This window comes from Oryctolagus cuniculus, unplaced genomic scaffold, assembly GCF_964237555.1.
Source record: "Oryctolagus cuniculus unplaced genomic scaffold, mOryCun1.1 SCAFFOLD_54, whole genome shotgun sequence".
NCBI classification, from domain to species: Eukaryota; Metazoa; Chordata; class Mammalia; order Lagomorpha; family Leporidae; genus Oryctolagus; species Oryctolagus cuniculus.
Window position 1 is genome coordinate 407,682 of NW_027208332.1, and position 24,758 is coordinate 432,439.

At 39.7% G+C, this 24,758-nt stretch overlaps 1 protein-coding gene across 1 annotated transcript in view; it reads right to left on the reverse strand.

The window, feature by feature from the left end:
* Nucleotides 1-2,833: 2,833 nt before the first annotated feature.
* LOC127486179 (zinc finger protein 585A-like) overlaps nucleotides 2,834-24,758 on the reverse strand; it is a 47,473-nt gene continuing 25,548 nt past the window's right edge. Inside the window, exons 2-4 of the mRNA XM_070067819.1 lie at nucleotides 10,733-10,859; nucleotides 10,396-10,488; nucleotides 2,834-6,971 (exon numbers count right to left, since the gene is read on the reverse strand). Coding sequence (XP_069923920.1) covers nucleotides 4,204-6,971; nucleotides 10,396-10,488; nucleotides 10,733-10,856 — 2,985 coding nt within the window. The 5' untranslated portion in view covers nucleotides 10,857-10,859 and the 3' untranslated portion in view covers nucleotides 2,834-4,203. The remainder of the gene's footprint in view (nucleotides 6,972-10,395; nucleotides 10,489-10,732; nucleotides 10,860-24,758) is intronic.

Here is a 24,758-nt window from a genome sequence, read left to right on the forward strand (position 1 = left end):
ATGATACAGACTTGCAGTTTGGAAAATTTCCACAATCAGAAAATAATTTACAGTTCTAGGAGCATCTAGAAACATTAAGAATGTATCCTATGTTGATGACCATGATGGTGCTGGCACTGCAATGTACTCAAATCCTATACACATGACAGTTGCTTGGACAACTTCCAGCATTTAGAGTGAGTTGATGACCACACAATTATAAATCAAACCATGGTACCCATCATTTCCCTGTTTTAGGAATGTCACAAATTGGGTTATTCATTACACATGCAGGTGATAGTAGTAAATGACAAAATAAATATGCATTCCATGGAAGGCATTTAATTTTGATTATATGGTGTATAAATTAGTAATTTGGCAGAAAGAGTCATAATCATATAGAGATGGGCTAATAATTGGATGGTAGAGTAGGGAGGGAGCTTACTGCTCTAGCCCAGAAGAAGATAGTTTTAAAAAAAGTGGAAATAGAGTAGTCTCAGGGAAGAGTTAGGGAAAAAATGACAGAGGAAATTCTACTGACATGAGAGGGACATGGTGGACCCACATGGAGGGTCTTTTTTTTTTATATAGTATCCTGTAAATATTCCCAACAGTCTTTTTTAGATTTCTAATCTGTTCTTGTGTTTGGTTTGACCGTATACTTTCCTGTACTTTGTCTACTAAGTCTGGTATTCTCTCCTCTGTCTCACTGATTCTATTTCTAAGGCTCTCCACTGCATTTTTTATTGTATTGAATTCTTCATTTCATTTTGATTTCTTTTTAATATCTGTTTCATGTTCTGTTGAATTCTTCATTTCATCTTGATTCCTCCTGATAATTTTTACTTCATGGGAGAGATTTTCTTTCATGTCCTTCATGGATTTCAGTAGTTTGTGCATTTGCTTTTGATTACTTCTATGTAATCTTATGAGCAAATTTTTGAGTTCTATTTCTTGCATTTCTTCTCTCATCATCTTCATGACCTAGTATTGAAATGTCATGTTCTTTTGGGAGCATGATGTTTTCCTTATTCTTGCTTCTTGGATTCTTGCATTTGTGGAAATACTTTTTTTTTCCTAGCAGTTTTTATCATTGTATTATGACTGTAGATAAATGGACTTTCTGCTTTTAGTGAATCTCTAGAGGCTTGTAGTGGGTGTGGCCAGAGAGCTCCGTTAAGTTTTCAAGGGTAAAGAGTATGCCTAAGGTGACACACCCAGGTTTGGCATGGTAAATCTCTTTTAATCAGAAGGGAGTTATATTCTGTTCAGCTGAGTTCTTCTCTTCAATGGAGACCAGTGCCTGAGTACTAAATCAAGTGGGTATAATATTCACTATGTCCCAAGGACCACATGAGGATCTGTGCTCTCAATGTGGTTCTTCTGTCCTTAGTGAGAATTAACAGTAAATCTACTCTTCAAACACCTGTTTAGCTGGGAGCCTAGGAAACAGTGCTCAGGCAAGTAATATTGTGAAAAATTAGTTCTAAGTAATATGAAAGATAACCCAGACAAAACAGCGGTCCAGCAAATCATTCAACCTCACTGAAACTACCAGCAGCTATATCATTCATTTTCTATTAAATCTGTTTATAATAAGATTTTTTTTGATGAACACTTGTAAGAAGCTGTGGGGACTTAAACAGGGATGAAGAGCTATTTCTTATGGGTAGTAATGGAGGTGGAATGGATTAGCTGCACAGCTATTATCTAGATGGGAAATAAAAGAGCTACTGCAGCTAGATGCATCATAGCATTTGTAGCCCTGTTATCATGGGATAGCCAAGCAACCTAGGAAAAGTGTTCCTCCTGAGGGTATCCTGAGGAACTAACTGAATGTAAATCAGATTTATATTAATCCAGAAAGGACTTTGTAAATCGGAAGGAATAAAAACACACATTTTCAATAAAAATCAGGGCCACCTGCAGGAGCAGGGAATAATGCAACAAAAAGGTTATAAAAATATGTTAAATTAATACAAAAGTGTACTACAGGGGCCAGCACTGTGTCACATCAGGTTAATGCCCTGACCTGAAGTGCTGGCATCCCATATGGGTGCTGGTTCGAGACCCAGCTGCTCCACTTCCAATCTAGCTCTCTGCTATGGCCTGAGAAATAGTAGAAGGCCCAAGTGCTTGGATCCCTGCACCTACATGGGAGATCTTGAGGAAGCTCCTGGTTTTGGATCAGCACAGTCCTGGCTATTGTGGCCAATTGGGTAGTGAACCATTGGATGGAAAATTCTCTCTGTTTCTGCTCTTTCTGTGTAACTCTGACTTTCAAATAAATAAATCTTTAAAAAAAAAATACTACACCTATGCTCCTGCTTCTCTATTGCAATGGGTACCACATGGATAGACTTCATTCCATGTTCTTGTCTCAAGGCAATTAGGAACAGAATGAAAAAGCATAGAAAAGTGGCATCATGAATGAAAAAGGAATTATGCACTCAGTAATACAGAAAAATTCAGATGAGTGTTGCAACTTATAGGGTCTGAGGTTGTCCCTTTAAAGAATGAGGGTAATGTGTGCGACAACATCTACTTGCATATTCAAATAGACCTTGGGTAGTGGAGTCTAATCCGGATGTGCACACAGATTAGTTGAAATTTCTCATGGGTATATAGGTTGCCACAAACTCATTCCCTTGTGTTGCACACAACACTTACTATCCAGGGCCGGGGTACACTATGATGGCTGGAACATGTGTCACTTGATATGCCTATGGTCACATCACTGGTTTGCACTACAATAATGTGGGGAAAGAATCCTGGATGGCCAAAAAAGGAGCTATAAAACAAATAACTTTGTAATTGATGAAGATGGTATTCCAAATAACTGTTGAAATAACTGTTACTCAACTTTTAAATATTTATTAACAAAATTTACACAAGAGAGCACAGTTCAGTTCATATACTTGATCCCACTCACAATAGTGAGAAACCAAAAGTTCAGGTTGAATAAGAGAAAAATTTCTGAAGAATGGTTAACCACTCTCTGTCACAACTCATCATGAAAACTGCCCAATACTCACTAAGGTGTGATTCTACCAAAGAATTCTTCCAAACAAATTATATTTCAGGGACTTCTCTCTGTAATCTTGCTTTGTTTTGTGGAAGTTTGCCTAATAATGCTGGTATTTCACATTACAATACAGTCATAGGATTTTTTTCTTTCTGTGAGTTGTCAGGTAACCATTGAGAGGTGATGTATGGTACATGACTTTTCTATGCATGTATGTTTTCTCATTTCGGAGTCTCTTCATGTGAATTGATTGATGGCAGAAAAATTTTTTCACATTCATTAAATTCCATTCATAAGCTTTCTCCCCCATGTGAATTCTGATGTTTTATGAGGTGCTACTTATGGATAAAGGCTTTTCCATATGCATTATATCCAAAGTGTTTTCCCCCATATGAATTAGATGATGTGCAATGAGGGCTGAATTATGAGAAAAAGCTTTCCAAGTCATTATGTCCAAAAGGTTTCTCTTCATGTGAATTTTCTGATGCATTCTGAGATGTGACTTATTGCCAAGGGCTCTTCCACAGTCATTGCATTCATGAAGTTTCTCCCCAGTGTGAATTCTCTGGTGTGATATGAGCTATGATTTATAACATATGATTTAAAAAGGCTTTTCCACACCCATTAGATTCATAAGGCTTCTGCCCTGTGTGAATTGTTTTGATGTGAGTATAACTTATAGAAAAAGGCCTTTCCACAGTCATTACATTTATAAGATTATTTTCCTGTGTGAATCCTCTGATGCATTTGGAGTTGGAACTTAAGTTTTTCCATAGTCATTACACTCATGAGGTTTCAATACTGTGTTCATTCTCTGGTGCATTATGAGGTTTGACTTTTGTCCAAAGGCTTTTCCAGTCATTACATTCATAAGGTTTCTGCCCTGTGTGAATTCTGATTCATGAAGAAGGTTGACTTATGGCTAAATGCTTTCCACAGTTATCACAATCATGAGTTCTCTACCCTGTGTGAATTCTCTGCTGTGATATGAGGTTAGTAATTTGTCCAAAGGCTTTTCCACAGTCATTACATTTATTAGGTTTCTGCCCTGTGTGAATTCGCTGATGTCTCCCGAGGCCTGGCTTGTTTCCAAAGGCTTTTCCACAGTCATTACATTTATGAGGTTTCTCCCCTGTGTGAATTCGCTGGTGTATGATGAGGTGTAACTTTCTTCCAAAGGCTTTTCTACAGTCATTACATTAATGAGGTTTCTCTCCTGTGTGAATTTGCCGATGTATGAGTAGGCTTGCCTTTTGTCCAAAGGCTTTTCCACAGTCATTACATTTATGAGGTTTCTCCCCTGTGTAAATTTGCTGATGTATGGTGAGGTTTGACTTGTATCCAAAGGCTTTTCCACAGTCATTACATTTATGAGGTTTCTCCCCTGTGTGAATTCGCTGGTGTATGATGAGGGCTGACTTTTGTCCAAAGGCTTTTCCACAGTCATTACATTTATGAGGTTTCTCCCCTGTGTGAATTTGCCAATGTATGAGTAGGTTTTCCTTTTGTCCAAAGGCTTTTCCACAGTCATTACATTTCTGAGGTTTTTCCCCTGTGTGAATTCGCTGATGTCTGCTGAGGCCTGGCTTGTTTCCAAAGGCTTTTCCACAGTCATTACATTTATGAGGTTTCTCCCCTGTGTGAATTTGCTGGTGCATGATGAGGTACGACTTTCTTCCAAAGGCTTTTCCACAGTCATTACATTTATGAGGTTTTTCCCCTGTGTGAATTTGCTGGTGCATGAGGAGGGCTGACTTGTGTCTAAAGGCTTTTCCACAGTCATTACATTTATGAGATTTCTCCCCTGTGTGAATTTGTTGGTGTATGATGAGGTTTGACTTTCTTCCAAAGGCTTTTCCACAGTCATTACATTTATGAGGTTTCTCCCCTGTGTGAATTCGCTGGTGTATGAGGAGGGCTGACTTGTGTCTAAAGGCTTTTCCACAGTCATTACATTTCTGAGGTTTTTCCCCTGTGTGAATTCGCTGATGTCTGCTGAGGCCTGGCTTGTTTCCAAAGGCTTTTCCACAGTCATTACATTTATGAGGTTTCTCCCCTGTGTGAATTTGCTGGTGCATGATGAGGTTTGACTTTCTTCCAAAGGCTTTTCCACAGTCATTACATTTATGAGGTTTTTCCCCTGTGTGAATTTGCTGGTGCATGAGGAGGGCTGACTTGTGTCTAAAGGCTTTTCCACAGTCATTACATTTATGAGGTTTCTCCCCTGTGTGAATTTGTTGGTGTATGATGAGGTTTGACTTTCTTCCAAAGGCTTTTCCACAGTCTTTACATTTATGAGGTTTCTCCCCTGTGTGAATTCGCTGGTGTATGATGAGGTACGACTTTCTTCCAAAGGCTTTTCCACAGTCATTACATTTATGAGGTTTTTCCCCTGTGTGAATTTGCTGATGTTTGCTGAGGCCTGACTTGTGTCTAAAGGCTTTTCCACAGTCATTACATTTATGAGGTTTCTCCCCTGTGTGAATTTGTTGGTGTATGATGAGGTGTGACTTTATTCCAAAGGCTTTTCCACAGTCATTACATTTATGAGGTTTCTCCCCTGTGTGAATTTGCTGGTGCATGATGAGGTTTGACTTTCTTCCAAAGGCTTTTCCACAGTCATTACATTTATGAGGTTTCTCCCCTGTGTGAATTAGCTGATGTTTCCTGAGGTTTGACTTGTGTCCAAAGGCTTTTCCACAGTCATTACATTTATGAGGTTTCTCCCCTGTGTGAATTTGCTGGTGCATGAGGAGGGCTGACTTTCGTCCAAAGGCTTTTCCACAGTCATTACATTTATGAGGTCTCTCCCCTGTGTGAATTCGCTGGTGTATGATGAGGTACGACTTTCTTCCAAAGGCTTTTCCACAGTCATTACATTTATGAGATTTCTCCCCTGTGTGAATTCGCTGGTGTATTAGGAGGGCTGACTTTCGTCCAAAGGCTTTTCCACAGTCATTACATTTCTGAGGTTTTTCCCCTGTGTGAATTTGCTGATGTCTGCTGAGGCTTGACTTGTGTCTAAAGGCTTTTCCACAGTCATTACATTTATGAGGTTTCTCCCCTGTGTGAATTTGTTGGTGTACTATGAGGTCTGACTTCCACAGAAAGCCCTTTCCACAATGAAGGCATTTATAAAGTTTCTCTCCTGTGTGAATTCGCTGATGGTTTATGAAGTATGACTTTTGTGTAAAGGCTTTTCTACAGTCACTACATTCATGAGGTTTCTCCCCTGTGTGAAGTTGCTGATGTTTTCTTAGGACTAAATTTTGTCTAAAGACTTTTCCACAGTCATGACATTCAGATCGTGAATTAAAACTGAGTGATTTGCCACAAGGTTTACAAGTGTAAACTTTTTTCCTTGTATTTAGTCTCTGGTTTATTGCAGGATGTGACTGGTGAATGACAGGTTCAACATACATAATGTACTTATAAAATTTCTTTCTTGTGTGAGTTTGTTGATGCATATTGAGGCTAGAATTTTCATGGATAGCTTTTTCTATTTGAGTTGCTTTTCCAAAAGTGACAGTTGATTTATTACAGTTTTCTGCCATATGAATCCTCTCAGATTTACAGAACATCTTTCTTATGAAGACTTTTGCTTGTCCAGTGGGTTCAAATGGCTGCTTCATGATATGAATATTGTCATGCTGACTAAGAGGCTCACAGAACTGCAGAGATTTTCCAGGTATCTTAGTGTTATCAAATTTTTCTCCAGCCTGTAGTTGATCAGGGCCACTGGGGGGAAATACAGTGTGACATTTACTGCATTCCTCAGGCTTCAATCCTGTATTTGTTCCCTTTTTAATAATCAGTGTTGGAATATGGCTTGAATTTAAACTAAGAGTTTTTCTTAATTCAATTCTCTTGAGAGCTGATGTCTTGTTATTTTTCATAAAATCCTGATTCAGATTTGTGTCCTGACTTTCCTGGTTGATCCTACGCAGGTCATCCCTTTTCATAACCGCTGAAATGAGAAAAAAGCAATCATGTCACTGAATCACATGTAACTGTTTCTCCTGGCATACTCATGTAAAGGGAATGAAGTTACTTGTAATCCAAGTGGCATAAGATTTTCACAAAATCAGTATGAAGTACTTATTTGTATCCATTATATGGTTAATCTCCTTAATACATTAATATACCATGAGGTTTCCCAATGTTCAAACATGATCCTTTTTACTATGGGAATTTGTCAAGGATGGTAGAATGACATTTGTGCTATGAAGTGTGGGATGCCTGCATCTCAAAACAGTGTCAGTTTGAGCCCTGGCTACTCTGCTTTCAGTACAGCTCTCTGCCTATGTAAACTGGAAGGAAGCAGATAATGGTTCATGTGCCTGGAAACCTATGAGAAACCAGGGAAGACTAGAGGGATTCTAGAGTTTTGGCTTCAGACTAGTTAGACTTAAGTGTTGCAGGCATTTGGGAAGTGAGCTAATAGAGGACCTCTTTCTCTCTCTCTCTTCTCTCACTATCACTCTGCCTTTCACAAAGATGAAATAACTATAAAATATTTTAAAGAATGGGCAAATGTTTAATAAAAATATTCACCCACTACCTACCAACCATTTTTTCCCTGTCCTTTTTCTCCAGTTTATTTCTATAAAAATTTTGTGCTTTTTGCTTCTCTGATATCTCAACCATAAACATGAAAAAGTTTTACTGATCATTTACTTGCAGGTGGAGAAGAGTGAAATGTGCCTGTACTTTAAGCAGGACAACATTTAAGGAGTAGAATTTGAATCTATGATTGTCTCATGCTCAGTCTTCCTAGGTAAACATCAGTTGTGGGATTTTTCAAATGAAAAACTACTTTGTCTCTACTCTATGACAGCTTCCCCAAATTCCTAAGGACACCCAACACCTTCAGCTTCTCAGAAGTACAACAGGTACAGAAAATTCCCAATATACCACTTTAGTTAAACACTCCCAATCAGTTTGAAGAATTTGTTTCTGCAAACCAGGATGTGCTCATCTTCTTTGAAAAGTGTTTTCTAGCTCATTCTGAAATCATCAGTGCTGGTTACCTCCTCTCAATTCTTTCTAGAAGCATTCCTGTGTGATAATTTGAATTTCTGGAGGCTTTTGATCAGTTGCCTTCTATTTTCACTGAAAGCTTCATTTCCTATGCTTTTCTTATCTTTTTGTTTGCTTATTTTTCAATGATACTGAAAAATAAGAGAGAAATCATACTTCAAACTCCACCCTTAAAGAAATCTGAGCTACTCAACATAAACCCATGAGGCTACTTGACTTTGGGTCTCAAAATCTCATTACTTTCTTGGTGAGTCTAGGATCACTTATTTTCATGTTTTATATAAGTTCATGCTTAGTTTATGATTTCTTTTTTTTTTCAAAGATTTACTTTATTTATTTGAAAGCTAGAATTATAGAGAGAGAGACAGAGAGAAGCCTTCCATCTGCTGGTTCACTCCCCATATGGGCACAACAACCAATGCTGGGCCAAAATGAAGTTAGGAGCCAGGAGTGTCTTTCTTGTCTCCCACATGGGTACAGGGGGCCAAAGACTTGGGCCAACCTCTGCTCTTTTCTCAGGTGCATTAGCAGAGAGCTGGATTAGAAGAGGATTAGCTGGGACTTGAACTGGCACCAATATGCAATGCTAGTGTTGCAGGCTAGAGCTTTAACACACTGCACCACAATGTCATTCCTAGCTTCATAATTTCTGATGTCACAGCACAGAGGCTTACTCATGACCATCTTTTATTTTTAAAGATTTATTTATTTATTTGAAAGTCAGAGTTACACAGAGAGAGGAGAGGCAAAGAGAGAGTCAGGTCTTGATCCAATGGTTCACTCCCCAATTGGCCACAACGGCCAGAACTGTGCTGATCTGAAGCCAGGAGCCAGGAGCTGCTTCTGGGTCTCCCTCAGGTGCAGGGATCCAAGGACTTGGACCATCTTCTACTGCTTTCCCAGGCCATAGCTGAGAGCTGGATTGAAAGTGGAGCAACTGGGTCCCGAACTGGTGCCCATATGGGACGCTGCTGCTTCAGGTTAGGGTGTTAATTCACTGCACCACAGTGCCAGCCACATGACCACCTTTTAGCATTTACTTATTTACTTACTTGAGAATCAGAGAGACAGAATGAGAGATAAAGACAGACTGAAACAGAGGTTTGCCAACTGTAAGCTCACCCCTCAAAGGTTTCCAACAGACTATAATTTTCTTATTTATTTGAGAGGCACAGAGGAAAAAAAAAGAGACTAAGAAAGAGAGAGTTCACATTTCTTGATTCAGTCCTGAGCCTGGGCAAAATCATGAGTAGGAACTCAATCTGAGCAATGAGTTAGAAATAAGTTTCCGGGGGCTGGTGCTGTTGTATAGCAGGTAAAGCCACCACCTGCAGTGCCAACATCACTATGGGCACCAGTTTAAGTCCTAGCTGATCCGCTTCTGATCCAGCACTCTGCTATGGTCTGGGAAAGCAGTAGAAGATGACCCAAGTCCTTGGACCCCTGTACCCATATGGGGGACCTGGAAGAAGCTCCTGGCTCCTAGCTTCAGATCAGTATAGCTCCAGCCATGACAGCCAATTGGGAAGTGAACCAGGGGATGGAAGACCTCTCTTTCTCTCTCTGCCTCCCCTTCTCTCTCTCTGACTTTCAAATAAATAAATAAATCTTAAAAAAAAAAAAAACAGGCTGGTGTGGTGGCTCAATAGGCTAATCCTCTGCCTGCAGCACCGGCACACCAGGTTCTAGTCCCAGTCGGGGTGCCGGATTTTGTCCTGGTTGCCCCTCTTCCAGGCCAGCTCTCTGCTGTGGCCTGGGAGTGCAGTGGAGGATGGCCCAAGTGCTTGGGCCCTGCACCCACATGGGAGACCAGGAGAAGCACCTGGCTCCTGGCTTCAGATCAGTGTGGTGTGCCAGCCACAGCACAATGCCCATGGTGGCCATTGGAGGGTGAACCAACTACAAAAGGAAGACCTTTCTCTCTGTCTCTCTTTCTCACTGTCCACTCTGCCTGTCAAAAAAAAAAAAAAAAAAAAAACAGAAAAATTAATCTTAAAAAAAAATAAGTTTCTATATGTTGCCTAATTAACAAGAACTGAAGGAACTAATAAATGCATGAAGGAAAAGGTATGAAAGTGTAGAGGAGGACAAGTTAGAATTGGGGGAATGTATCAAACCTAGATAAAAGCCTTAGTAACAGCAGAAAATGACTAGATTTTTTTTTTTAATCAAAGAACATCTTCACTAAGAACAAAAGTTAGAAAGATACTGGTATCTCTAAATGCCTGTGTCTGATGCACAAAACCAGCTGTCATCAGGAGTAAGGCTTGAGAAAAATTCATGGAAAGAACACCAGTCAACATCTGCATACTCTCTGCCTTGGCCTCCCTGTCTGTTATGTGCAGACTGACCTGAAAGGCTCTGATTCAAGCATTCGTCCACCATCCATGGCTCTTCTCCCCGCTCCAACTTGAAGATCAAGTCAGGTTTGGTAATGCAGTGCCCTATTAATGGAAACAAAGTAACACTTTGTAAAATCACTATCTTGGGTTATTTAAAGGACTACAGCTTGGTTCAGGAGCTATGCAACAAATGTTCCAATTTGAATCTTTTGTTAGATGGTAGATAGTCAGATTATTCATGGACTCAAATTCTAATCCTGCCCAATATTAAACAGCATAAAGTGTTCCCTTATTTGTCAAATAGCAAGAAAATGTTATCACTGGGCATGTGATGGGTGTCACTCACCCAACGAGAACAGGCTGCTGTAGGTCTCCAGCATCACATCTCTGTACAGGATTTTCTGAGCATTGTTCATTTTCTGCCATTCATCCCATGTAAAGTACACAGCGAGGTCTTCAAATGCTGTCATCACCTATAATAATACACTTTCAGTCAACATGTTAACTCTGTCACAAAATAAATACTGACAGTTGTGTATTGATATGAAGGAAAAAAGGAAGGATATGGTTTCACATTAGACTTGTTGAGTGTTTAGAACGCCACACAGAGCATTCAACAGAGTCAAACCAATGATCTACAGGCTGTGAGAAATGCCCAAGCTGGAGGGAAACAGGAGGTTCAAATCAAAAAGGCCATATCATTCAAGGGGAATTGCACAGCAGGCTAGAAGAGGGGCAATACTGACTCTTGACTGGGCAATGTTAAGGAGAAGTATGTAGAAGCATTGAGAAAAAAAGGCAAGAAACCATCGGTGAAACTATGATGGGAATGAACAGAAAACAATTTCCAGGAAAACACCATGCATATCATTTCCAATATGTCAGAGAAAAAATATATTAAAAGACAGGGCAGACATTTAGCTTAGTGTTGTTTATGATGCCACCTCAGAGTGTCTATGATTTCCAATGCCAGCTGTAGTTTCTAGCTCCCAGATAATGCAAACCTGGGGAAGCAATGGTGATGTCACCAATGAAGGAGGGCTAGATTCCATTCCTCAATCCTGGCTTCAGTCCTGCCCCACCTCTGTTTGGTATGGTTATCTAGGAAGTGAATTAATGTGTGAAAGCTCTCTATCTCTCAGTCCATCAACTTCTTTCTCTATCAAGCTAATAAATATTTTTAAGTAAGAGAGAAAATACAAGTAAGACAAAGAATACAAATTAGCTTTTGCCCTTGTCTATGATTATTCTACTGATAAACAATTGAAATAACATTATACATAATTAAAGTGAAAGCAATGGAATTATTTGCCCAAAAAGAGAACCTGGGAATGTCTGCAGTACAATCTGCATTTGTGACTCAATGACAAAAATGCTTAGAGATTTGTTTCAGAACAAGCAATAGTCACCAGAACTGTAATCCAGCAGGCTAAGCCTCCACCATCAATGCTGGCATCCCATATAAACAGAGGACTTGACTCCTTGCTGCTCCACTTCCAATCTAGTTCCCTGCTAATCATTTGAAAGAGCAGTGAAAATGGCCTGAGTATTTGGACCCTTCCACCAATGTGGGAGACCCATGGAGTCCCAGGCTCCTGGCTTTGGCCTGGCCCAGTCCCGGGCATTGTGGGCATTTGGGGAATAAAAAGTAGATAGAAGATATATCCTTTTGTCTCCCTGTCTCTCCCAATCTCTGCAAGTCCACCTTGCAAATAAATAATCTTTTTTTTTGGAAATACTGGAACATACGTTTATTTTTGTAAGGAACTCCCATACTAATGTCCCCCCCATAATGTCACTCCCACCCGCAACCCTCCCCTTTCCCACTCCCTCTCCCCTTCCATTCACATCAAGATTCATTTTCAATTCTCTTTATATACAGAAGATCAGTTTAGCATACATTAAGTAAAGATTTCAACAGTTTGCTCCCACACAGAAACATAAAGTGAAAAATACTGTTTGAGTACTAGTTATAGCATTAAATCTCAATGTACAGCACACTAAGGACAAAGATCCTACATGAGGAGTAAGTGCACAGTGACTCCTGTTGTTGACTTAACAAATTGACACTCTTGTTTATGGCCTCAGTAATCACCTTAGGCTCTTGTCATGAGCTGCCAAGGCTATGGAAGCCCCCTGAGTTCACCGACTCTGATAATTTTTAGACAAGGCCGTGGTCATAGTGGAAGTTCTCTCCTCCCTTCAGAGAAAGGTACTTCCTTCTTTGATGACCCATTCTTTCCACTGGATCTCACTCGCGGAGATCTTTCATTTAGTTTTTTTTTTTTTTTTTTTCCCCCAGAGTGTCTTGGCTTTCCATGCCTGAAATACTCTCATGGGCTTTTCAGCCACATCCAAATGCCTTAAGGGCTGATTCTGAGGCCAGAGTGCTGTTTAGGACATCTGCCATTCTATGGGTCTGCTGTGTATCTCACTTCCCATGTTGGATCGTTCTCTCCCTTTTTGATTCTATCAGCTAGTATTTGCAAACACTATTCTTGTTTATGTGATCCCCTTGATTCTTAGTCCTATCATTATGATCAATTGTGAACAGAAATTGATCACTGGGACTAGTGAGATGGCATTGGTACATGCCACCTTGATGGGATTGAATTGGAATCCCCTGGTATGTTTCTAACTCTACCTTTTGAGGTAAGTCAGCTTGAGCATGTCCCGAATTGCACATCTCTTCCCTCTCTTATTCCCACTCTTATATTTAACAGTGATCACTTTTCAGTTAAGTTTCAGCACTTAAGAAGAATTATGTATTGATTACAGTATTCAACCAAAAGTATTAAGTAGAACAAACAAAAAAAATACTAAGAGGGATAACATATTAAGTTGCTCATCAACAGTCAGGGTGAGGGCTGATCAAGTCACCGTTTCTCATAGTGTTCATTTCACTTTAACAGGTTTCCTTTTTGGTGCTCAGTTAGTTGTCACCTATCAAGGAGAACAAGTGGTATTTGTCCCTTTGGGATTGGCTTATTTCACTCAGCATAATGTTTTCCAAATTCCTAACAGGGATCACTTTTCAGTTAAAATTTAAACACCTAAGAATAATTGTGTGTTAATTACAGAGTTCAACCAATGGTACTAGAACAAAAAAAATACTAAAATGGATAAAGTATTACATTGTGATCTTAAAAAAATAAATGAACCTCCAGTAGATTCTTTTCTTCACACATTCCTTATCCTATTCCAGAATCCCATTCAGCTTCTCAAAGGTATTAAGAACTCCATTACTCTAATAATTTGAAAACAAACTTAACTGATTTGTGTTCCAGCACTAGGTAACTCTTCCTCTTGCAAAATGCTAAGTGTTTACTTCATAGGTAGCACTAAAATACTGTTCAGTACATCATCTATGTGTACACTGTTTCAGACATGACTCCAAAAATGTAGCATATTGTGCTTAGTTTCAACTCAATTCATGTAACAAATATGTATTTTGCTATAGCAACAGAAAGAGAAGATACCAAATTGCATTATTATAGATGACAATAATGTTTCATAATCATGCCAAATTCATAATTCATTTCTGTATATTCTGTGAGAACAAATTTTATGTTTATTTTTCTATTTTAAAATTTTTTAAAGATTTATTTATTTATTTGAAAGAGTTACACAAAGAGAGGAGCAGCAGAGAGAGAGAGGTCGTCCATCTGCTGGTTCAGTCCCCAATTGGCTGCAATGGCTGGAGTTGCACCAATCTGAAGCCAGGAACCAGGAGCTTCTTCTGGGTCTCCCACATGGGTGATGGGGCCCAAGGACCTGGGCCATCTTCCACTGCTTTCCCAGGCCATAGTAGAGAGCTGGAGCAGAAGTGGAGCAGCCAGGGCTCAAACCGGTGTCTATATGGGATGTCGATGCTTCAGACAAGGGCATTAACCCACTGAGCCACAGAGCCAGCCCCATATTTTCCATTTTAATTAACTAGTATACTGGGACTGGCATTGTTGCTAGCAGGTAAAGCCACTGCCTTCAGTGCTGGCATCCCATATTGGTGCCAGTTCAAGTCCCAGTGGCTTCACTTCCAATCAAGCTCTCTGCTATGGCCTGGGATTTCAGTAGAAGATGGCCCAAGTCCTTGGGCCCCTGAACCCATGTGGGAGACCCAGAAGAAGCTCTTCACTTCTAGATTTGGATCAGTGTAACTCCGGCCATTGTGGCAAACTGCGGAGTGAACCAGCAGATGGAAGACTCTCTCTCTTTCTCCCTCTGCCTCTCTGTAACTCTGACTTTCAAATACATAAAAAATACTTAAAAAAATAAATAAATAAACTAGCATTAAACACCTAAAATGAGTACTGACAAGCTGGGGAATAATTTAAAAAAAAAAAACACTTACAGGTGATATATTAATTTTCTTTCATCTTAGAAACATGTGGAGGACCCAGAATCATATGTGGGAGAGGAAGTGAATGGAAGGAGTTCAAAGAAAACTCTGGAGGCCAACACTGTGGCATAAGGGGTAAAGCTGCTGCCTGCAGTGCCAGCATTCCATATGGGTTCTGGTTCAAGTCCTGCCTGCTCAACATACAACCTAGCTTTGTGCTATGTCCTGAGAAAGCAGTGGAACATGGTCCAAGTCCTTGGGCCACTGCACCTGCATGGGAGACCCAGAAGCTCTTGGGTCTTGGCTTTGGATCGGCTGAGCTCCAGCCTCTCAGTAATTTGGAGGGTGAGCCAGCAGATAGAAGACTTTCTCTCTCTGCAACCCATTCAATAAATAAATGAAATCTTAAATAAAAAAAAAAAAACCTCTGGTTTCCTTCTGCACTGAACAGTGGGAAAAAAAGGATATAATAGATGAATAAAGAATAATAAACATCAGCTTCACTGTGGAGGAATAATCCTGTAAAAATAGAAATACATAGGAAAATGCACCCACCTATATTAAGTAGCAGAGATTAAACAGAAGTTATCATTGGTTTAATGAAAGCATTATCTACAAATTTTGTAAAATAATAATGTAAAAGTAAAAAGAAAGGTTGAGTGTTCAAATGAATAAGGTTATCAAAGATAAACATTATGTTGTTATTAAAGTTTATACTAAAGAAAGTTAACAAATACACATAATGTATATTTAATGCAGTGCACTTTACCAGTAATGATTCCAAGTAGCACCTTTCCCTGTATTCATCCCTTCACAAAACCCTGGATTGGGGCTGGCACTGTGGCCTAGCGGGTAAAACTGCCACCTGCAGATTGGCATCCCACATAGGCACTGGTTTGATTCCCAGCTGCCCCACTTCTGGTCCAGCTATATGCTATGGCCTGGGAAAGCAGTAGAAGATGGCCCAAGTCCTTGGGCCCCTGCACCCATGTGGAAGACCCAGAAGAAGCTCCTGGATCCTGGCTTTGGATTGGCACAACTCTGGCCATTGCAGCCAACTGGGGAGTGAACCAGAAGATGGAAGAGCTCTTTCTCTCTCTCTGCCTCTCCCTCTGTGTGTAACTCTTTCAAATAAATAAATAAATCTTTTTTAAAAAGACCCTGAACTTCACCATTTCAATTGATTTACCCCATGAGATACCAGTAAATGTGATAGAAATAGACAATTTGTTAAAATATTTATTTATATGAAAGAGTTACACAAAGAGAGAAGGAGAGGCAGAGAAGAGAGAGAGAGAGAGAGAGAAGGAGGGAGAAACAGAGGTCTTCAAACTGCAGGTTCACTCCCCAGATGGCTGCAATGGCTGGAGCTGTGTAGATCCAAAGATATGAACCAGGAGCTTCTTTCAGGTCTCCCACAAGGGAGCAGGGGCCAAAGGACTTGGGCCATCTTCTACTGTTTTCCCAGGCTGTAGCAAAGAGCTGGATCAGAAGTGGAGCAGCCGAGTCATGAACTGACACCCATATGAGATGCTGGCACTGCAGGTGGTGTCTTTACCTGCTATGTCACAGAACCAGCCCCAGAAATAGACAATTGGTAAAGTATTTGCCTTCTCAGATTTTCTTTTTCTGACAGTTATCTTCTGAAAAACCCTGGGGCCTGCCTGTTGAAGAGATAGTAGTAGGGTGGTGCCATGGCTAACTAGGCTAATCCTCCACCCGCGGCACTGGTACTCCGGGTGACAGTCCCAGTTGGGGTGCCAGTTCTGACCCAGTTGTTCCTATTCCAGTCCAGCTCTTGACTGTGGCCTGGGAAGGCAGTGGAGGATGGCCCAAGTTCTTGGGCCCTGCACCCACATGGGAGACCAGGAGGAAGTGCCTGTCTCCTAGCTTTGGATCAGCACAGCAGGCTGGCCATAGCAGCCATTTTGGGGGTGAACCAGTGGAAGGAAGACATTTCTCTCTGTCTCTCTCTCTCACTAACTCTACCTGTAAAAAAAGAAAAAAAAGAGATAATATGTAGCCAAGATTCACCACAAACCCCAGACACTTAAGTGAAGCCTCAATCAGTTCCCCAAATGGCTAAACTCTCATTTCTGCTCCTGGACTGATCATAGAAACTGCCCAGCTGAGTACAGCCCATAACAGAGTCAGAACTGCAAATCAAATGGCTATTTGTTAAGCCATTGTGTTTTCTGGTTTGTCCTACATCAAATGCTGATATGTATCAGTAAGTATGGCAGAAAGTTGAATTACATGCAAACTACAATGCATACAACTTCAAAATTTCATTTGGAAGTTCCCATAAAACAGGGCCAGCATTGTCACATAGCAAGTAATCCTGCCGTCTGCAATACAAGCATCCCATATGAGCACTGGTTCATGTTCTGGCTGTTCTGCTTTTGATCCAGCTTCCTGCTGATGGCCTAAGAAAAGCAATAGAAGATGATCCAAATACTTGGGCAAATGCTACCAATGTGGGAGATCCAGATGAAGATCTTGGTTCCTGGCCTCATTCTTTCCTGGCCCTGCTCAATGCAGCCATCTGTGATGTGAACAAGCAGAAGAAAGATCTCTCTGGGTCTCTCCTCTATATACAATATTTTCAAATAATTTTTTTTAAAAAAACTTAGAAAAAAGCTCCTATAAACACAATATTTGCCTATCAATTAGACCTTAGAAAAGCTGCTGATACAAAAAAAAAAAAAAAAAAAAAAAGTCCTGGGATTCATAAAAATAAATTATCTGGAGACCTTAAGGTGGTTCTTCACATTTCGGCTTATATATGGTCATTGTGTTCTTTTAGTTTATATTTTAAGAAGCTTATTATCATATGAAATCTAATTTAATATAATTTTACTATCTCAGAAGGCAGGATAAATGTTCACAGTAATTTTCTGTAGGTGCATGTATACTGCATATTGTTGAAGATGAAATTACTGAAAGGGGTAAAATGTTTATGATATCTTTTGGTTTTTTTAAAAGATGTATTTATTTATGTGAAAGTCAAATTTACTCAGAGAGAGAGAGAGAGAGAGAGAGAGAGATCTTCCATCTGATGGCTCACTCTGAAAATGGCTGTAATGGCCAGAGCTTCACCAACCAAAGCCAGGACCCAGGAGCTTCTTCCAAGTCTCCCACATGGGTGCAGGGACCCAAGGACTTGAGCCATCTTCTACTGCTTTCCCAGGCCATAGCAGAGAGCCGGATCAGAAGTGGAGCAGCTGAGTCTTGAACCTGTGCCAATATGAGATGTGGGCACTTCAGGCCAGGGAATTAACCTGCTGTGCCACAGCACCAGCCTCATGATATGCTTTTTGAAGTCATACACTCCAAACATAGCATTAGTAGAAAAAGGGAAGACATACTCTTGAAAGTTTTCTAAAGCAGTACTATTTGAACTGGTGACAATTTCTGAAATGGATCTGAAAAATAAATGTTTTTTAATTAAGTGTGGCAAGATAGAGAACATTAGGCAGAAGTTAAGGTGCTGGGTATTTACAAATCATGTGACACTACACAAAGCACTTTTCTCCTGAAATACAATTTATTTCATCTTTTTTACAGAGATCCTGGCAAAACTTCCTTGAGCTACCAGGAAGGACTATTAGAATACAGGGGGCAGGAGTCCTCCAAGATGGTGGAATAGGGAGGGAGCACACTGATAGCCCAGGAAAAGATAGTTTAATAAAAGTGGAGATACTGTAGTTTCAGGGAAGAGTTAGGGGGAAAAAACTGCAGAAGAAACTCTTCCAGAAATAGTGGGACATGGTGGACCTACATGGAGGGCACGACCCCAGCTGCTGAGTCTACACACCAGTGCTGGAAAGGGAGGTGAGGCAAAACCTCAGTAGCCCAAGACACTGGCAGGGAAGTCGCAGGAAGAGCCTAGAGGGAATGAGGCTTGAAGCCCTGGGGGAAAGTCCACCAGGCTAACTAAGAGAGAAATAAAATCAATAAAATAAAATAAAATAAAATAAAATAAAAGGAACCAGTATGAACATGATTCTCTCTCTCCACTCACCTTACAAAGGTGAGCAAGACAAAGAGCAGGCACCATTTTGGACATATGTAAGAGCTGTGTCACCTCAGGGCTGCACCCGCCCTCAGCCAAGTAGAAAAACTTGACTCTGGTGGGAGAAATAAAAGGAAGTTAGGACCTAGTGATGTGTGGGAGCTTATGAACTGTGACTGTGAAAAAAAAAAAAACCTGAGGGTATGTGAGAGAACTCATGGAGTGCCTGAGATGTGAGTACTCCTGGGAGACGCCGCAAACTTGGTAACCTTGGCAACCTGGTGGAAGACTTCAGGGGAATTTGAGCTTTCACTGAGGACTGCACAGATCCTTTGTGTGGTCCTTGGGACAGAGCAGATGAATATTATACCCACAGGGGCCAGAGCTCAGACACTGACTGCCTTCAATTCCACTCAGCTGTGTGGAATTACTTCCCTTCTTAATAAAAAAAAAAAATAAAATAAAAAAAAAACACAGAAAGAGAAAAAAATTTAATATGCCTAACCAGAGTGTGTCACCCTTAACCCTGAAGAATCAAACAGCACTCTCTGGCCACACCCATCACAAGCCTCTAAGGATCCATCAAAAGCAGAACAGAAAGTCCACTTAATCGAGTCATAGTATAACAAGAAAAACCTCAACAGCAAAAAAAAAAAAAAAAAAAAAGAAGAAGAAGAAGAAGAAAACCAAACCAAAGAATAATTCCATAATGTCAAGCAACAAATGCAGAAACTGAGGAAACAAGAACAAAGAAGACATTATGATGCCCCCAAATGAACAAGACACCCCAAGCCAAGATTATAAAGGTGATGAGATAGAAGAAATGCAACATATCAATTTTCAAAAATATATGATAAGAACACTTAGAAGTTCTCAAAAACAAATTCCTGAACTACGGAAATCCTTACTGGACAGGGTAGAAATTCTCTCTCATGAAAATGAAATCTTAAGGAAAAATCAAATTGAATGAAGCAATTAGTAGAACATGAAATTGTGATAGTGAAGAGAAATCAAAATGAAATGAAGAATTCAATAGATCAAATGCCAAACACATTAGAGAGCCTTACAAACAGAATCAGTGAAGCAGAAGAGAGAATACCGGACTTAGAAGACAGAGCACAGGAAAGCATACAGTCAAACCAAAGAAAAGAAGAGGAAATTAGAAATCTAAAAAATATTGTTGGGAATCTACAGGATACTATTAAAAAACCCAACATTCAGGTTCTAGGAGTTCCTGAAGGCCTGGAGAAAGAGAAAGGCCTTTTTAGTGAGATACTAGCAGAAATCTTCCTGAATTTGAAGAAGGACAGAAACATCCTAGTACAGGAAGCTCATAGAACCCCTAATAAACATGACCAAAAGAGATTCTTGACATGACACGTTGTAATCAAACTCACTACAGTGAAACATAAAGAAAAGATCCCAAAATGTGCAAGAGAGAAACGTCAGATTACTCTCAGAGGATCTCCAATTAGACTCACAGCTGACTTCTCATCAGAAACTCTAAAAGCTAGGAGGGAATGGCGAGATATAGCCCAGGTACTAAGAGAGAAAAACTGCCATCCCAGAATATTATCTCCTGCAAAGCTATTATTTGTGAATGAAGGTGAAATAAAGACCTTTCATAGCAAACAGACATTGAAAGAATTTGTCACTACTCGTCTAGCCCTGCAGAAATGCTTAAAGATGTCTTACACACAGAAACACAGAAACACGGCCATAAATATGAAAAAAGGTGAAGGAAGAAAATCTCCCAGTAAAAGATCACAGGAAGTTCAAAGCATATATTAGAAATATCTTTGGGAAAATGGCAGGGCAAAGCTACTACTTATCAATAGTCACATTGAATATTAATGGACTCAAATATCCAGTTAAAAGACACAGACTGGCTGAATAGGAGCACATAAACAAGTCTAGTACCTGCTAACACTAACCGATAGAATAAATAAAGGGGAGAGTGATCCAACATGGGAAGTGAGATACTCAGCAGACTCATAGAATGGCAGATGTCATAAAGAGCACTCTGGCCTCAGAAACAGCCCTAAAGGCATTCAGATCTGGCTGAAAAGCCCATGAGAGTATTTCAGGCATGGAAAGCCAAGACACTCTGGCAAAAGATCTCTGTGAGTGAGATCCCAGTGGAAAGAACAGGTCATCAAAGAAGGAGGTACCTTTCTCTGAAGGGAGGAGAGAACCTCTACTTTGACTATGACCTTGTCTAAACAAGATAAGAGTCGGAGAACTCAAGGGGCTTCCATAGCCTTGGAAACTCATGACTGCTGCATAGGGAGATTACTGATGCCATAAACAGGAGTATCAATTTGTAAAGTCAACAACAGGAGTCACTGTGCACTTACTCCTCCTGTAGGATCTCTGTCCTTAATGTGCTGTACATTGAGGCTTAATGCTCTAACGAGTACTCAAACAATATATTTCACTTTGTGTTTCTATGGGGGTGCAAACTGTTGAAATCTTTACTTAATGCATACTAAACTGATCTTCTGTAAAAAAAACAAAAAAAAAAAAAAAAAAAAAGAAATTATCAATTCCCAACTTGACTCTCACTGGGATTAAACATGACAATAGGTCTGATCTGATTTCATCATCATTTAAAAAAAATCATCTATTATTTTTCACTTTATGTTTCTGTGTGGGAACAAACTGTTGAAACCCTTAATGTACACTAAGCTGATCTTCTGTGTATTAAGATAACCGAAAATGAATCTTGATGTGAATGGAAGGGGAGAGGGAGTGGGTAAGGGGAGGGTTGTGGGTGGGAGGGACGGTATGGGGGGGAAGCCATTGTAATCCATAAGTTGTACTTCGGAAATTTATATTCATTAAATAAAAGTCAAAAAAAAAAAAAAGACACAGACTGGCTGAATGGATTAAAGAAAAAAACCCATCTATTTGCTGCCTACAAGAAACACATCTTTCCAACAAAGATGCATAGAGACTGAAAGTAAAAGTTTGGAAAAATGTATTCCATGCCAACAGAAACCAAAAAAAGCAGGTGTAGCCATATTAATATCAGACAAAATAAACTTTAACACAAAAACTGTTAAGAGAGACAAAGAGGGGCACTATATAATGATTAAGGGAACAATTCAACAGGAAGATATAACAATTATCAATGTATATGCACCTAATTACAGGGCACCAGTTTATTTAAAAGATATGTTAAGGGACTTAAAAGAGAGACATAGACTCCAATACAATAGTATTGGGGGACTTCAATACTCCACTCTCAGAAATAGATCAACCCGACAGAAGATCAACAAGGAAACAGAAGATTTAATTGACACTATGGCCCAAATGGATCAAGCAGATATCTACAGAACTCTCAATCGTACAGCTAAAGCATTTACATTCTTCTCAGCAGTACATGGAACCTTCTCTAGGATTGACCACATACTAGGCCATAAAGCAAGTCTCAGCAAATTCAAAAGAATTAGAATCATATGATGCAGCTTCTCAGACCATAGCGGAATGAAGGTGGAAATTAGCAACTCAGGAATCCCTAGAGCATATGCAAACACATGGAGACTGAACAACATGCTCCTGAATGAACACTGGGTCATAGAAGAAATCAAAAGAGAAATCAAAAACTTTCTGGAAGTAAATGAGGATAAGAACACAACATATCAAAACTTATGGGATACAGCAAAAGCAGTGTTAAGAGGAAAGGTTACAGCAATAGGTGCCTACATCAAGAAATTGGAAAAACATCAAATAAATGAGCTTTCAATTCATCTCAAGGATCTAGAAAAACTGCAAAAGAACAGACACAAATCTAGTAGAAGAGAAATAATTAAAATCACAGAAGAAATCAACAGGATTGAATAAAAAAAAAAATTACAAAAGATCAGCCAAACAAAGAGCTGGATTTTTTGACAAAATAAATAAAATTGACACCCCACTGGCCCAACTAACTAAAAAAAGAAAAGACCCAAATCAATAAAATCAGAGATGAAAAAGGAAACATAACTACAGACACCGAAGAAATAAAAAGAATCATCAGAAATTACTACAAGGACTTGTATGCCAGCAAACAGGGAAAACTGTCAGAAATGGATAGATTCCTGGACACATGCAACCTACTTAAATTGAACCAGGAAGACATAGAAAACCTAAACAGACCCATAACTGAGACAGAAATAAAGGCCCTCCCAAGAAAGAAAAGCCCAGGACCGAATGGATTCACTGGTGAATTCTACCAGACATTTAAAGAACTAATCCCAAACTATTCAGAACAATTGACAAAGAGGGAATCCTTCCAAATTCTTTCTATGAAGCCATCATCACTTTAATTCCTAAGCTGGAAAAAGATGCAGCATTGAAAGTACATTCAGACCAATATCCCTGATGAACATAGATGCAAAAAAACCTCAATAAAATTCTGGCTAACAGAATGCAGCAACACATCAGAAAGATCATCCATCCAGACCAAGTGGGATTCATCCCTGGTATGCAGGGATGGTTCAACATTCGCAAATCAATCAATGTGATACACCACATTAACAGACTGCAGAAGAAAAACCATATGATTATCTCAATAGATGCAGAGGAAGCATTTGATAAAATACAACAACATCTCATTATGAAAACTCTAAGCAAACTGGGTATAAAAGGAACATTCCTCAGTGCAATCAAAGCAATTTATGAAAACCCATGGCCAGCATCCTATTGAATGGGGAAACGTTGGAAGCATTTCCACTGAGATCTGGGACCAGACAGGGATGCCCATTCTCACCATTACTAGTCAACATAGTTCTGGAAGTTTTAGCCAGAGCCATCAGACAAGAAAAAGAAATTAAAGGGATACAAATTGGGAAGGAAGAACTCAAACTATCCCTCTTTGCAGATGATATGATTCTTTATCTAGGGGATCCAAAGAACTCCACTAAGAGACTATTGGAACTCATAGAAGAGTTTGGCAAAGCAGCAGGATATAAAATCAATGCACAAAAATCAACAGCCTTTGTATACACAAGCAATGCCATGGCTGAGAAAGAACTGCTAAGATCAATCCCATTCACAGCAGCCACAAAAACAATCAAATACCTTGGAATAAACTTAACCAAGGATGTTAAAGATCTCTATGATGAGAATCACAAAGTCTTAAAGAAAGAAATAGAAGAGGATACCAAAAAATGGAAAAATCTTCCATGCTTATGGATTGGAAGAATCAATGGCATCAAAATGTCCATTCTCCCAAAAGCAATTTATAGATTCAATGTGATACCAATCAAAATACCAAAGACATTCTACTCAGATCTGGAAAAAATGGTGCTGAAATTCATATGGAGACACAGGAGACCTCGAATAACTAAAGCAACTTTGTGCAACAAAAACAAAGCCAGAGGCATCACAATACCAGATTTCAGGACATATGACAGGCAGTGGTAATCAAAACAGCATGGCACTGGTACAGAAACAGATGGATAGACCAATGGAACAGAATTGAAACACCAGAAATCCAAACATCTGTAGGCAACGTATATTTGATCAAGGATCCAAAACCAATCCCTGGAGTAAGGACAGTCTATTCAATAAATGGTGCTGGGAAAACTGGATTTCCACGTGCAGAATCATGAAGCAAGACCCCTACCTTACACCTTAGGGAGGCACCTACTGTACACCTTACACAAAAATCCACTCAACATGGATTAAAGATCTAAATCTATGACCCAACACCAGCAAATTATTAGAGAACATTGGAGAAACCCTGAAAGACATTGGCACCGGCAAAGACTTCTTGGAAAATACCCCAGAGGCACAGGCAGTCAAAGCCACAATTAACACTTGGGATTGCATCAAATTGAGAAGTTTCTGTACTGCAAAAGAAACAGTCAGGAGAGTGAAGAGGCAACTGACAGAATGGGAAAAAATATTTGCAAACTATGCAACTGATAAAGGGTTGATAACCAGAATCTACAAAGAGATCAAGAATCGCCACAAGATCAAAACAAACAACCCACTGAAGAGATGGGCCAAGGACCTCAATAGACATTTTTT